A 15,688-nucleotide genomic window follows, 5' to 3' on the forward strand; every position below is an offset into this window, starting at 1 on the left:
ACTCTAGCTCCTCAGTTTTTAAGCCTGTAAGGCAAGAATATGGAGTGCAATTGCATGCATATTTTGGCCTGAACAGATTACATGAAAAATAAAAATTACATCGTATAACCAAACCCTAGCGTAAACCCATCACCTCAAATGTCCTAGTTCAACTTGGAGACAACAGCCTGATTCTCTGGTACCCTGTACTTTATGTGGTCATTCACACCAGTGCAAAGTGAATATAAAATGCTACCACTTGGACTTGGTAGCATTTGCAATACTTTGCACCAATGTAAATGACAACAGACTGTGCTGGACAATGCAGAATCAGACCCATTACATTATAAGGTTTCCTATAAGGTTTGCTGCACAAAATTAAATAAATAAATTATAAAAAAAGAATAAAAACTCCTAATCCCTCATCTACAGGTTAGACAATTGGGAAGACATTCAAAATCTAATTGCTCTCCTTTCAACCAATGCCTCAGCTCAAATCCCATTAACTCCTAACAGCAGAACAAGAAACCCAAAATAATACATGCCAGAGCAATGAACTCTGAAGAAGCCAAACTGACAAGCCCAGGGCATATCAAACAAATGAGAAATTGATTTCTACTCCAATGGAAAAAAATATATCAGCCATACTGTATACACAGAGAGACCTGGCAACCAGAAACAGCTGGGGTAAAGATAAGGAACCAAACAGATTTCCACTCCACTGGAAAAATATCACCAACGTTGTGCACAGAGAACAGAGCCCTTGAAACAACTGGACTCAAAATCATGGAAACCTCTTCACAGACAGGAGTGTGATAGAACGAATGAGCACAATTATGCAGGCCAGACATGCCACATTTTAGGATTGCACCAGTTATATTAGTCATGTTTGGGCTGATAACTCACATGATCGATCTCATCTCAAAAGTGATATTAATTTAAAATTTTGTGTATGATTTCTGAGTCAACATTGAAAGGAAAACCCTGTTTTCCCACTAATAAAAAGCTTCAATTTTTTTTTAAATTTTAGATAACTCAAATAGATTTTAAAACTTCAAAGCTATAAGCATTTGACATTTGTATACTAAACACAGAATATGCTTTTAACAACATTATAAACAATGTATTGAGATACACAGCTCCTGTTTCTCATGTGTACTGTGGATCTGGAAACACGCACACCCAAACAAATGCAACTGCACTTATTTCAGTCATCCCAAATTTCAAATGTGTGATCCCACCTACCTGTGAGAAAAATCAAACATTCAGTGCACTTACTTGGCTCTCACATCACACATTCAAGCAAACACTTGCGTAGAGACAGTTATATTCTCTCTTTCATCCCAACCCTCATTTTTAAAAGTGGAAATTAAATCCAAAAAAGATAATTAATACGTGTGTCTTAAGATTTTAAACAAAGAATTCAAGACACTTACAGCTGTCCCTCTGTTGTACATAGTTAAGTAACTGAAAAGACAGGCTAGTCTATTTTCTGTGTACCATCTTAGGGTTTCTTACTGCTGCCCGTCATGGTACCATGTGGGTGCCTTCCATGTAAAATTGCTAACAAAAAGTGAAGTCCCTGGAGTCATATGCAGTCTCTGGCACTTCTCCCTTTCTGAGGTAAACACCATTTGGGATTGGGGGTTTCATTTTTTATTAATTAGATTTTATTAATTTATTTTTGAGCTTTGTTGGGGTTTTTTGGTTACAAGGGAGTGTCAATATTGGGCAACCACAGGATCTGAATCCAGGACTATGGTACCACAAGTAGAAATCCATATACCTGGGCCACCAGACAGCCGTTAGTGCACTGTTAAAGCCTTGTCAGCACTAGAGAATGATAGAAAAAAAATGCCACTAGTGCTCACTGAAATAGAGCTGAATAAGTAAAAGCAACAAACAGACCCCTAGTGTAGGCAAGACTCTGGCAGCTCAGGTTTAGTTGATGCTGTGGTAACAAGTAAAATTCAGAAGCTGCTGAAGGAGGACAGACATGTGATCATTCCCCACAGCACCTGCTAGAACTGCATTTCCCAAAGTGTGAAGCACAACTCACGCAGAATGGGTGGGCACAAAGGACTAGGCAGAAGGCATAGATGAGGTCTAAATCAAAATGTGTAGGCCTAAAACGTCACATGGTGGTGTTGAAGGGTGGCTGCAATTGGTTTCTGAGGAGGGCTCAGCTTTCAAAAATTTGAGAAACACTGTGCTAGATAACAGACTGGGAAACAGAGGAAAAAAATCCAAGCATCATTAGAGTAAACCTTAATCTCTTTCCAGTTTATGCAGTGGGACCAGAAAGTCCTGCTTTCAAGAATAAACAAAGAGCTCACCCTAGAAAAGCAGGAGGACAAGAAGCATGAATAGGAGTTTTTCTTTCTTGAACAAAAGGCCTTGAATCTACTTGAGTTTGTCAGATTTTATTTGCTTAACATTAGAAGTCAAATAGTCTCAACTAGTCTTTAAAGTTACCATTAAGATAGAGCCTATCTTTGTTGCTGCTCTTTTAATGTTGGGTAAATTTTCTGCCCAGCTGGGTGAATAGGACAAAGAGTCAATTGATTACATTATAAGTGTTTTCAAAATGGAAAAAAAAAAAAGAGAGAGAGAGAGAGAGAGAGAGAGACTAAAAAGCTAAGGCTCTAGGACAAACAGGAAAACTGCAGAAGGACTCTAAAATGATAGAGCCTGCAACTTTCCACTGCTATAGGCAATATATTTGTGATGGAGAAATGCATGTAAATTATTTATATAGCACACAAACTATAAAGGGGGTAAGCTATTACACAACACCATGTAAGATTTGTACACGTGTAATGCAAATGTAAATTCATAGTGCTGCACATGCTCTTTTGGGGAGTTTATCATTCATCTGTTATTCTGAAACAGAAAGCCCAGTCACAGACACAAACCTTTTGTAAAGTTTCTTTCCTCTTTGTTCCCACCTCATCTTCTTTGAAGATGAAAAGCCTTCAAGAGGAAACATGTTCTAATAGTAAAAATAATGGACTAGGACTCAGGTGATCTGGGTTATGTTCCTGACATTGTCACAGATGCATTGTGTGATCTTGGACAAATCTCTCCCTGCTCTCTGACTCAGTTCCTCTCCCCTCCCTCCCAGCCCCCATCTTTACAATTGGGATAATTACTAGAATTAAATGGAAAACAGGCACTGTTCTCTGTGAAAATCAGAGAGAAAAATCCCCTTGTGAAAATGTTCCCACTGAAAAAGTTTCAAAAATGTGCGGAAACGCTTTCCCTCCCACATGCTTTCTTGTTGGGAAAAGCTGGAAAAGTCAAAAAGTGGGGAAATCCCCCAATTTCAAAACTCTAAAACTCCCCCTCCCCCTCCAAAAAATTGTCATTTCATAAATATTTTGGAAGATGAATTTCTGTAAAAAGATAAGGTTTTGTCAAAAGCTATATTTTCTGATGAAACCAAGTTTGGTCAGAAAATGTTCAAGCAGCTCTGACATATAATTTCCTCCTGGGGGATTGTAGAGTATTTTGAGATCCAGATTACAGTCATGTTACGGCTCTCAGTTGGATTTCTAAATGAGCAGCTATTTACCTTCTTCCTCGCTATCTGAGGCACTGCTCTTCTCCAGAAGATTCTCATTCTCGATCGGCTCCAGGGACTGTGCTGGGAGCCTGCGTCTCTCTAGCTTAACTGGTTTCTTTTCTGAAGGCAACAGAGGGCTCCTCTTGTCCTGTTTCTCATTTTGGGATTCCTCCTGCTCAGACCCCTATGGGAAAAGCCATCAGCAAATGGTATAATTGACTGTAATAACCTTCATAAACACTTTACATACAACCTTAGTTAAAAAAAAAAGTTACAATTGACAAGTGTAAACAAACTAGCTGTCCAAATTCTATTTACCACTTACCTGGGGCAAGTACTGCCCCTAACACTGGACTGTGAAATTCCTTCTCTGGATCCAGCCTCTCTCATCTATTTATATAGCTCCGAGGCAGATTCTGCCAAATGGGAGCTTTCAGCTGAAATCAGTTCCTAGCCACTATTGCTGTGAAGATAACCTTTCAAGAGTGAAATGATGCAGCACCATTTGAGACACTCAAAGGTGTGAATTATCCTATCAATCCTATTGACTGACTGACTCATCATGACTTGACTCTGAACCCGAACTATGGCACTTGTGGGGCCAGACTATTCTAGAAATTCAGGCAAGCAACTGCACACCTAACGAAATTCAATAAAGACAAATGCAAGGTACTACACTTAGGCCTTGGCTACACTTACCCGCTAGTTCGACAGCTGGAAATCGAACTTCTGGGTTCGACTTATCGCGTCTAGTCTGGACGCGATAAGTCGAACCCGGAAGTGCTCGCCGTCGACTGCGGTACTCCAGCTCGCCGAGAGGAGTACCGCGGAGTCGACGGGGGAGCCTGCCTGCCGCGTGTGGACCAAGGTAAGTTCGAACTAATTCGAACTAAGGTACTTCGAACTTCAGCTACGTTATTCACGTAGCTGAAGTTGCGTACCTTAGTTCGAATTAGGGGTGTAGTGTAGACCTGGCCTTAGAAAGGGGAGGGGGAATCAAATACACAGCTACAAGATGGGGAATAACTGACTAAGCAGTAGTATTGCAGGAAAGGATGTAGGGGTTATAGTGGATCACAAATTAAACACGAGTTAACATGATTCAGTTTCAAAAAAGGCTAATATTCTAGAGAGTATTAACACAAGTGTCGTATGTAAGACACGGGAGTTTATTGTCATGGTCTACTCAGCACTGGTGAAGCCTCAGTTGGAGTATTGTGTCCAGGACTGTGATCAATTGTTCTCCATTTCCACTGAAAGTAGGACAAGAAGTAATGAGCTTAATCTGTGGCAAGGGAGATTTCGATTACACATTAGGGAAATCCTTCTAATTATAAGGATAGTTGAGTTCTGGAACAGGCTTCCAAGGGAAGTTGTGGAATCCCTGTCATTGGAGATTTGAGAACAGGTTAGACAAATACCTGTCAGGGATGATCCTGTATCAGTGCAAGGGACTGGGCTAGATGACCTCTTGAGGTGCCTTCCAGTCCTACATTTCTATTGTTCTATCATTCTAATTTGCATACATTTATAGAGATTGGGCATGCAAATCTGCTAACTGCAAACAACACAGCCAAAGAAAGGGCAGGAATGGTGGTCCTCCTACTGGTATAGTTCCTACATAAGAGCCATAGTCTATCCTCAGTCTCTGTGCAAACTTCTCACTGTCTTCAGTGGGACATTGGTTGTGGATCAAGAGCACTATATGGCCTTAAACTTTGTAGCTCTGATGTGTGGCGCATAATGCGATCAAGCTCTCTTCCTACATGATTTTAACTCATCTGTCTTACCACCATATTGGAAGATTAATTCAGTACTGATTCATAAGGAAGAGCTCCATCTACGTGAACCATCATCACAATTTTCTGTAGCACTCGAATGTTCCTTGGCGGTCTGTTATCAAAATGTAGACCGGACCTTACATATCTTGGGTGATTGAGAGATTCAAAAGTACAAAACTGGATGGCTGAAGGGCATAAAAGCCAGCACTGAATTTGTGAAGTCAATATAAAAAGGCAAGGTATTTCCAACACCAAAATAAAGGGAAAATTGAATTACGGAAGCAAATTAATCAGACACTGTGCAATTAGTGAATTCCATGCAACACAATGTAGTGCAAAGGAAGAAATAGGACAATGGGAGGGGGGAAAAATAATTCAGTGCATCAGTATTTCAGCATCAAGATTCTCCAGTCTGGGTGAGGAGAGCGATGAAGCAGCCATTTGTGGCAAGCACTTTTTGTACAGATAGCAGACAAAGGTCCCATCCATCTTTCCACACCTGATACAGATACAAGGAATTCTTATTCTGATGGTATTTTGACAGAGACCATGGATTTGAAGAAGACAGGTGAGTTTAAACCACCCTGCACAGGCTTAACCCAAGGCAACTGGTTAAGCATGACACTTCTGAGAAGAAAGCCCTTCCTAAGACATACTGGCCAACGAGAGATTTTTTTTTTTATGCATGCATGACATATGCCTTATAAACCCAGATTTCTCGTACCTTTCAGCCATAACACACCTAAGACAAGGGCTAAAGAGAAATATTAACTTTAAAAAAAAAAACACCTGCTAAAAATCAAAAAGCAGTAGGAGGCACATACATAGTCTATTGGTTCCATGCATCCTCAAGAGGAGCTGAAAATGTACAGTGAGGGAGGTGGTGTCGTACATCTCTTTGAAACCCCAAATTTGGCACCAAGCTTGGCAAGCCTTCTCCTAAGACTTTCTTGGTGCTACTAGTGCCTAGTAGAGTCCAAGAATGGGGATCAGTGCATGCAATTTTTGTCAAGGAGAACAGCACCATGAGTCTTGATGGCTGTGCACCAATTTCTGGCGGCAGGGAAAATTAGGCAACAGACTGGTGTATACTGTTAAATGCATTGTGCTTTAAAAGAAAACCACGACTGATGGTGCACACAAAGGCTGCACACTTTCTTTTCAAAAAATTAGAGAGTTAATAAAAACAAATTCCTAGTTTGTCAAGCAGAAACAAACATTAACTGTGGGATACAAAAGCCCTTGAAATGTTCTTGAGATTACATTATATCAACTATGAAAGTATTAGAATGTATCACTGAAGGTTAATCATAGTAAAACTGAAGACAGACTTGAATGCAGAGATGGCTGTTCAAGACCCTGGGGCAAGTCCTGTTTGCAGAGGTCTGATACTGCCCGCTCTCCCTCCCCCCAAAAACTCAAGTGGGATTTGTCATAAATGGTGATGAAGTTGCAATACTCTTCATTCTTCCTTGAATCTTTTGCCATGGGGCTTACTAGAACCAGGCTATACTTTCCGGACCTCTCTCACTGTGAGGATCAAGGAGCCGTCATGCTGTATGCTGATGGTCTATTTCCTTATGGCTACTGAAATATTTATTATTGAATAAACTCACATCATTGTGACCTGTCTGCAGGATGCATGTAGGATTCAGAAGACATGCATTGGATGGATTTATTAATGTAACTGGAAATACCACCTGGAATAATAATGGGAGCAAAAACACTCCATTCAAAAGCACAACCTGGCAAATATTTGCTGTATTTAAACAGCATTAAAGGTGGCCTGCAAAGGGTGGGAAATGCTGTACTTTTCCCTTGTTTTTCTTCTTTAGGAAGAATAAATAAGGCATGAAATATTTTTCCTCCTCCTGCAAGTTACTGGGCTCAGTACAGGGGTAACTGGAAGAAATTCTTCAGTCTGGGTTATGCTAGAGGCCAGACTTGATGATTACAGAGGACCCTTCTATTCTTAACATCTATGAAAACAATCACAATTGTCTGCGTCTTGTTTTTCTGAGATCTCCATGGATGACTCAAATGTGTAATGGGAGCTAAAATATACACCATACATATATCACATCACATTAGTTCCTATGATGTCAAAACCCTACCAGTTCTCCATAGGTTCTTCAGGAGCAGACAAGATCTGAATTTCTCATGTGAAAAAACAAGAAGAATCCTTCAGCCCTTTATTTTTTTAATTTTCTTTTGGGAAAAAAGGTTCAGTCCTTCTTTATACATCAAAAAGCAGCAAAAATGGAACGAGTCAGTTTTTCCCCTTTTGCAGGTCACCTCTAAACTACATCATGAGTTTTCATGGATTTACTAAGATATCTTATGGCAGCAATACTTTAATAACTACTGAAACTCTCTATTCGTTCTGTAATCCTGAAATATCTGCATTCTGTCACTCAACTACTCTAGCAAATACCACACAAAATGTATACCTAAATAGAACTGTCATACATTTTGTAAGTTATGCAATAATCAAATACCCCAGATTCATCTCTCTCAAACTTCAATGAGCTCGGATGCGAAGAAATATACTTCAACAAATTGAGCCTGTGCATAGGATTGGAGCCTATATTCATCAAAATGGCACTACTGGGTAAGATTTTCAAAGGCACTTTCATTGTTACAGGGTTAGCCGTAACTTTTCCCCTTGTTAGGTCTCCATTGAGCACACGCTTTCAAATGACAGGTCCTGCACCTCCACTCCTCTCAGGGTGGAATCCCACGGTTCTCCCACCCTAGGCTACAGCACCTGTTCACCATACATGATTCCTCAGCAGGCCCAAATGCATTTAGCAGTGTAAGAGACCTCCCTTTTTGAGCTGTGACCAGTACAATGCAGGGACTCAGAATAGTTTCTTTCAAAGTATTACTTAGCCATAGGAACATAGCATTCTGAGAAAAGGGCTAAAACTACAAAGCCTATACTCACACCTTGTCTTACCTAAAGCCTAGGTAGGTCTAACTTATCCCACACACTCCAATCTCTAGGTCAATCTGTTCCCCCAGTAGTCCAATCCTCCCTCTAAACTCAGTTCTTTTAACAAATCCTTACACCTAGAATAATTATAGGGAAGTGTGAGGAGATTCTAATCTGGAACAAAAATATCAGGCAAGTGGGTCTGAACATAGAAATGGAAAAAAGACAATAAGAGGTTTTATGGAGCACTTTTCATTTGTAGATCTTAAAGTGCTCTATAAAGATGGATAAATATAATTATCCTCTTTGTACAGATAAAGAAACGGAGTCACACAGATTTGCAGTGTCTTGTCCAAAGTCACATGGTGAGTCAATGGCTGAACAGGGAATGGGACGCCAGGAGCTCCCCACTCCCGACCCAGTTCCCTATCCACTTGATCACACTGCCAATAAATAATAATGTATCATTTAAGTAAAAGAAATTCAAAAGTGATCAGAACTACAAACAATCCATTTCATGTGAATGCTAGCAGCCAGCAGGGCAAAAGTCTTAAAACACTGAAAGATGAATAACTGACCTTAACCCATTCACCTCCAGATGCTAAAATCTTCTAAACTGTCCTCATCTTCACATCCTTCATAGGTAGGAGAAGGAGTATCCTCACATACACACACTTAAGGATGTATGATTTACACATTTGTATTTGTTAAGCAAGAGAGGCTTTCTAAATACTTACTCCTGTCAGTGTGTTTCCATGGAATGGCTCTGCCTCTACTATCTGAATGACGGGTTCATGAATTTCACGGATTGCTTTGGGTAATTTTTCATCTCTGTCTCCAGAATCATCACAAATGCTGGATCTGTCCAAAGCAAAAAGATAATAAAGACAGTGTTAATTTAATTTCTTAGCATTTATGGCACCAAACTCATACTTTTGGAGATTTATTGAATTTAAAAACATGCATTACAAACCATTAATTGAATTGCCACATAAGACTGCCAGCTCAGTCATCCCACATTCAGTTCATTAACCCATCAAGCTACCCTGTCCCCAAGTGCCTGTGAGAAAACCCTGGTTTAGCAGTGTGTCTGGAAAGTTAATAAATCAAGGCTATGGTGAACCAAGGGAGAAAGTTAATGTTGTGGATGGTAGGGAGATAAAAGTATCTTAGGCCTCAAATTGAAAAGTTTTGTCCTTTTAATTATTATTATAATAGGCATTTTTCTTACACCCATCCTTCTAGCATCCTATGTCAAAATATTTTGAAGATTATACTACGAAACATTAAAAATAAACAGGCGGGGCTTTTTTGGGGATATACACATTTCCTCAGCATTTTCATTCAAAACACAACAGCACTAAGTGTTAGTGCATTCATTAATTTTTGTTCACTTTTATAAGACGTGCCCATCTAAGGGCATGTAGAAAATTAAAACCACATTGTTTAAAGAGTAAAGCTGAAAATTAACAATTTTGCTCCAGGTCATTTGAAGGAGTCAAATAAACTGTATCAGAACCAGAAAGAGACACTGATAAATCCACTTTCATTGGCCAATAATAATAATAATAATAATAATTAACCAACTGTAAAATGGTGAAAAATAAAGCAGCAGTTTTAAGTGTTTCAGTTTTAATAATCTAAGACAGAGGGTCTCAACCTGGGGTTCATGAAAAGGTAGCAGAGGGTCATAATCCCTCAGCAATATCCATACTACTTACTAGGATGATGGGCCTGACTAGATTCTAGCATGGGGAAGATTGAGAATCCCCAATCTAAAGTGGCATTAGTAATACAATATGGGATTTTTTAAAAATATGACACACAATTCCTAGATTCCTTTACCTGAACAGAACCAGGAAAAGCTATGGAAACACGAGCTTCCTCTTACTTCTCCACACTAAGGGGGTCTCAGTTCTGCTCAACCTACAATAGAGTGAAGGCAATCGAGTCTTTATGCCTAGTCAGTACTTCAGCCCCTTTGCTAAGGCTGCTAAAATGCGAACAGATTAGTGCCAGTAATGGAGGCAATTTTGAAGGAGGATTTTAAGACAGAGTTGTGGAAACAGTTTTCTGTTTCCATAAAAGATAAGTATCCGTAATATCTTCTTACCTAGATTGTCCATTGTCTTCAGAGGAGGAGTAAAAGCTCTCCATCTCCTCACTGTTCAGGCCCAGCTCAGAGCCATAGCTCTGTTGTACCAGTTGCCAGAACTCCTGTTTGGTCAGTCTCTGAAAAGAGAAAGCACATTGTTGGTCAAAAGCTGCAGTGAAGAGCTACTTCTTCTACCTGTTCACAAACAGATTATTTGACCCCAGATATATCTGGATCCTTCCCTGTTATTTTTAAGAAAGCTTTTTGCCTAACAAACAGCAGCCATTTTAAACCTCACTGCACTTGGTAACCCTCCTTAGAAATATAAAGGAGACTCTCAGCTTCCATTTTTAAATAGCTAATCTTCTAGCCAAAACAGGCTTGATAACATAACCCAATATAAACTGATCACTAGAGCTGAAAATTCATGACTGGTTTTTCCTTAATATCACAGGTTACTCCCATTCCACCCCTCCACCCCAACCCCCAAACAGCTGCCCAGAGCTGCCCTTTGGGGCTCATGAAAACTATAAAGTCACAGTCCCTTGACTTGAGCCTCATCATTCAGGCTGCCACTGTTGACAATGGTGTATCACAAATTCCCTCCCAGCCAAATTGCCTGCAGCTCAGCTGGCTTCTTCGCTGAATAACAAGACAGTTCAGCAGCTGGAGAGGTGGAATGGTCTAGTCCAGTGGCTCTCAAACTTTTGTACTGGTGATCCCTTTCACATAGCAAGCCTCTGAGTGCGACCCCCCCCCTTATAAATATATAAAAAAGTGTTTTGAATTTAACACCATTATAAATGCTGGAGGCAAAGCGGGATTTGGGGTGGAGGCTGACAGCTCACGACCCCCCATGTAATAACCTCGCGACCCCCGACCCCCAGTTTGAGAACCCTGGTCTAGTCAGTGACTAAGCACAAGGGACTGCTACATTCAAATCCCTGCTCTAAACAGACTACCTCGGTGGCCTTTATCAAGTCACTTCTCTCCATGCCTCAATTTCCCCATCTGCAAAATGAGGATGATCACACTTACCAACCTCACAGGGGAGATGTAAGGAGTAAGCAGTCAATGCCTATGATGCACTAGAATTCACCATAGTACACAAACCATAAAGCTTATTTAAAACTATCCCTTTTAAATTCATATTTTACACACACACACACACACACACACACACAAGGTTGTGTTAGTTCTATGAGACCGCCTACGTTGAACTGGGCATTCTAGAGAACATAAAGCAGGCAAGCTGCCTTTCACTAATTTGCTTACATTCTAGGAACTACTACTATTATTTGTTGTTTGGATTCAGGTAATGCCTACAGGTCCCAATCAGGATCTAAGCCTTCTTGTATGAGGCACAGTGGAAACACAGCATAGGAGACAATCCCTTCAAAGAGTTTATAGTCTAATCTAATAGAAATCGCCAACAACAAAAATCAGATAAGTGTCACTTTATGAAAGGTTAGCACAGGTTAGGGTAGCAGATCCAACAGATCAGCACTCTATCACTGTACTAAATAATAATACTGCTATTTGTTTCTAGTAATAGCTTTGAGGATGCATAGCGAAAAGCTTGTTTGAAGGAGTGATTTGAAAGTCCCCAAATCCTTAAACTGCTTCTGGGCATAGAGGTGTGATCACTGAACACAAAAGGTGGCAGAAAAATGGTTTCATAAGTCTGTCCATAAATACCAAGGCTCTCTCTAGCCACTCCCTTACTCCCACTCATCCCTGCACCTTCCCAACATGTTGCCCTCATATGTCTGAAATGCTTCCTTATCCCAGTGCAATAAAACACATCCCTCCTCTTTCAAATAGCTCCTCAAAGCCCACTTACTGTGCATCCTCAGTCTCTATAGTTTATAAATATTTATTTCTGGTAGCATCCACAATGCACTGGGTACTGAGTCCCATCATCTGGTGCTGGTAATCGGTCACAGACAAAGTAGTACTTGTGCAAACTATTGATAACAAATCACAGTGTATTTAATCACAAGCTCTTCAGGGCAGGAACTGTCCCTTTAATATGTTCGTACAGCACCTAGCACCATAGGGCTCTGAGCCTGATATGAGTCTCTAGGTGACACTGCAATACAAATAAATACTAGAATACAAACACAGATCAAGACAGGCACCTTGGGTAAATTTGTCAAAAGTGCTTAAATGACATTCAGAATTACCATGATCTTAATTCAATGTAGCTTTATTCACTTCCAAAGTGAACTCAATGAAGGTCACTAATTCTGAATAAAAGTGTCCGAACAGGGTTGAATTAATCCACTTTAATTCACACCTCCAGTTAACTCAGATTAATTTTCCTCAGTGTGCCTGTTTAGTCAAACTCCTCATCACATTTGTCAAAAGGGATTTAGGAGCTGAAGTCTCATTGTCTGATTTAGGTTTCTAAGTGCCTAAGTCACTTTTGAACATTGTACCCTGTCTGCCCCATGCTCTGTAAAGACCCCATATACCGTTAGCACTCAGCTACAAATAAATCATATGCATACAACGTTTTGAAAAGTAATATACACAGTTTAAAATGCAACTAATGTATTAATGGCCACACTTCAGTGTTTCTTCACTTGTCATGAATGTTTTCTTGGACATTCTTAGAACAGAAGAACCGTCTGCTTCCCTCTCAAGATCTAAAGGATAGGACACTAGACTAGAACTTAGGAGACCTGGGTTCTTTTCACAGCTGTGCCAGTGACTCCCTTATGACTTTGGGTAAGTCGTGTAAAAGATATGTGCCTCAGTTTCTGCATGAAGCTTACACACTTCTGTAAAACACTGAGTTTTACAGATGGACAGAACTACACCTCTACCCCAATATAACGCTGTCTTCGGGAGCCAAAAAATCTTACCGCATTATAGGTGAAACCGCGTTATATTGAACTTGCTTTGATCCACCAGAGCGTGTAGCCCCGCCCCCCAGTAGCGCTGCTTTACCGCATTATATCTGAATTCGTGTTATATCGGGGTAGAGGTGTACCTAAATAGTAAGTTACTATTATCTGGTAAAAAGCAACAGAGAGTCCTGTGGCACCTTTAAGACTAACAGATGTATTGGAGCATAAGCTTTCGTGGGTGAATACCCACTTCGTCAGATGCGGGTATCTGGTACTGACGGCTGCCAGAGACAAGATACTGGACTAGACAGACCACTGATATAAGACAGTATGGTTATTCTTATGAATACACAAGGCTATTACTCTCGGGAAGGGTGAGGGGAATCTTAGAAATGTGCTCAGATACCTCCTTTATAGAAGTCCAGTGCTAGGTTTTTCATTTCATTGTTAAGAAATTGAGCCAGATTTCCCCATCCACCAATAAAATTCACACTTTGACCTGTGCTCTCAGGTATTCTCAAGAAGGGTAAGAAAAAGAGAAAGGATCCAGACACTTAACTCCATATCCATAAAATAAACAACCAGTCTCAAAGTCCATTTTCCTTGCTGAAAAGAACTCGAAAAAAGTGGGAAAGAAGGCATAAGTAGTTTATGGATGTGAAAGAAGAGTGTCATTAATGGTCTCTAAAGAAGCTGGAAACGGTGTATCAGCCATGATCCATATAGATCAATGGAATCAAACATTATGAATGAAGTAATAACGTAAGAACAATTTACAATTTACAAGAAAAATCATTATCGGTGAAAATCAAAATATCGGTGCATTAAATACATTTTAAAAAAAAGACACCATTGTTCTGCTTACTCTAATTGCAGGGTTTTGCAATAGTGACAGAAATTTAAAGATACAAAAAAGGTAACACACAAGCCCGAATATGTAGCAATCCATATATATATATACCCATATACACACACACACACGATTTTTCTTATATTACTATTATATCTTAAGACTTCCACAAATGCAGAATGTATTTGGAAGTTGTATTTTAAAATGTTCAGCTTCAACAACTATTGATTTATTAAGGCTACTAGCAGATTTCTGATTATGAAAGCATGGTTTTTAATCACATTTGCTCTGTGTCCCTTTCAACAGAAAGTGGGGAGAACCTTACATTTTCAATTCTCAAACTCCTCACCTACTTAGCCAACTTCATATTGATGCTCAGGAAACAGGATCGCACCAAAAGACAGCAACCTGTGCTTCTGGGGTTGTAGAACTCTCCTGCATTCAGAAGCACGTAATTTCACCCCAAAGGGCTGAGTTTTCTGTGAAGCAGATGAACTCAATGGGCTGCATGGCTAACAAGCAAGTCCAAAAACTCAGAAGAACAATTCCCAGCCCATGCTAGTTTGGCTCTAATCAAGACCCAATGGGCCTTGAGCTGTCAACATGAAGACGACTCCACTACACAATGGCAAAACTCCTGGGGTAAGCAGGCTGCTTACATTGTTGTTTATTAAGACGTATCTTTGCCTTGTCGAAGATGGACTGTGCTGTTCTTTCAAACCTGTTTCTCCGTAACTTCCTGCTTGGCAGTATCAGACCTGTTCACAAGGGGGTTGGTTTGCCTGCAGAACTGGAAGTTGTGCTAGATTCCGGACCAGTTCCTAGGCCGCTCCCACTAAGGAAGCGTAGGTAAGCAGGGTTTGTTAAAGACACAGTCTGGTTTTCCTTTCCTCTCCCAGACACATTAAACTGCACTTAAAGTTCCTTTATAGCAAGAGACAGCTGGAGACAGACTTATTTAAACACATTCTGAGTTTTACAATGCCCATTCATTCAAGCAATATTTTAAATATCTAAAGACATTAAAGAATGCCTTGAATCTAACACACTGCTTCTCAAGGGAGTGGCTTCAGAAGCTGCAGCTTTTGTCACTAATAGCTCCATTCAAAGCAGGTTAAGCCACTGTTTACTGCAAGGAGAGAACCTTCTTTTTTGATGACATTCCTGCATTGCTAGCACAGCTCTCTTATCAGGCCTCTTCATTTAACCTTTTCACTGCTGTCAGTACACGCATGTGCCACAGCATGAGTTTTAAACGGAAAAGCAGGACATACTATGCCCAACCACACTGAAAGAGAAAGTGTTCTTGCTACCTTTATCTGTTCAGTGCTGAATTATGTCACTTGTCTATTACAGTTTAACAGCAGGCAAGTTTTTGTGCTTTACATAGTAACAATACCACCTTGCATTATATATATATGTTGATCCTATACGGGATTTTTCTTCCACAGATTTCAAAGCTGGGATGAAACCAGGCAGTTCTGCTGCTAATAAAATCTTGACATCATACCACATCATCATTTATTTTATGACATAATTTACTAGAAGACCAACTTGCAAAGGTGCTAGAGAGTTTAAAAGACGAATCATACTATTTTTCATATCCCTCTACCTCACAAATCAGATTG

The 15,688-nt window shown here is 40.0% G+C and overlaps 1 protein-coding gene across 7 annotated transcripts in view; it reads right to left on the bottom strand.

The window, feature by feature from the left end:
* Nucleotides 1-15,688, bottom strand: part of GRAMD1C (GRAM domain containing 1C) — a 76,957-nt gene that overhangs the window by 16,672 nt on the left and 44,597 nt on the right. For 4 of the 7 annotated variants that reach the window (XM_034789183.1, XM_034789210.1, XM_034789193.1 and 1 more), the window contains 3 exons: nucleotides 10,374-10,492; nucleotides 8,998-9,121; nucleotides 3,554-3,728 (listed from right to left, as the gene is read on the bottom strand). In XM_034789183.1, the coding sequence (XP_034645074.1) occupies nucleotides 3,554-3,728; nucleotides 8,998-9,121; nucleotides 10,374-10,492 (418 nt within the window). Of the gene's footprint in view, nucleotides 1-3,553; nucleotides 3,729-8,997; nucleotides 9,122-10,373; nucleotides 10,493-14,385; nucleotides 15,132-15,688 lie in introns of those variants that run through there. The other 3 variants (XM_034789236.1, XM_034789218.1, XM_034789228.1) reach the window with 3 other exon arrangements.

Source organism: Trachemys scripta, chromosome 1 (assembly GCF_013100865.1).
Source record: "Trachemys scripta elegans isolate TJP31775 chromosome 1, CAS_Tse_1.0, whole genome shotgun sequence".
NCBI classification, from domain to species: Eukaryota; Metazoa; Chordata; order Testudines; family Emydidae; genus Trachemys; species Trachemys scripta.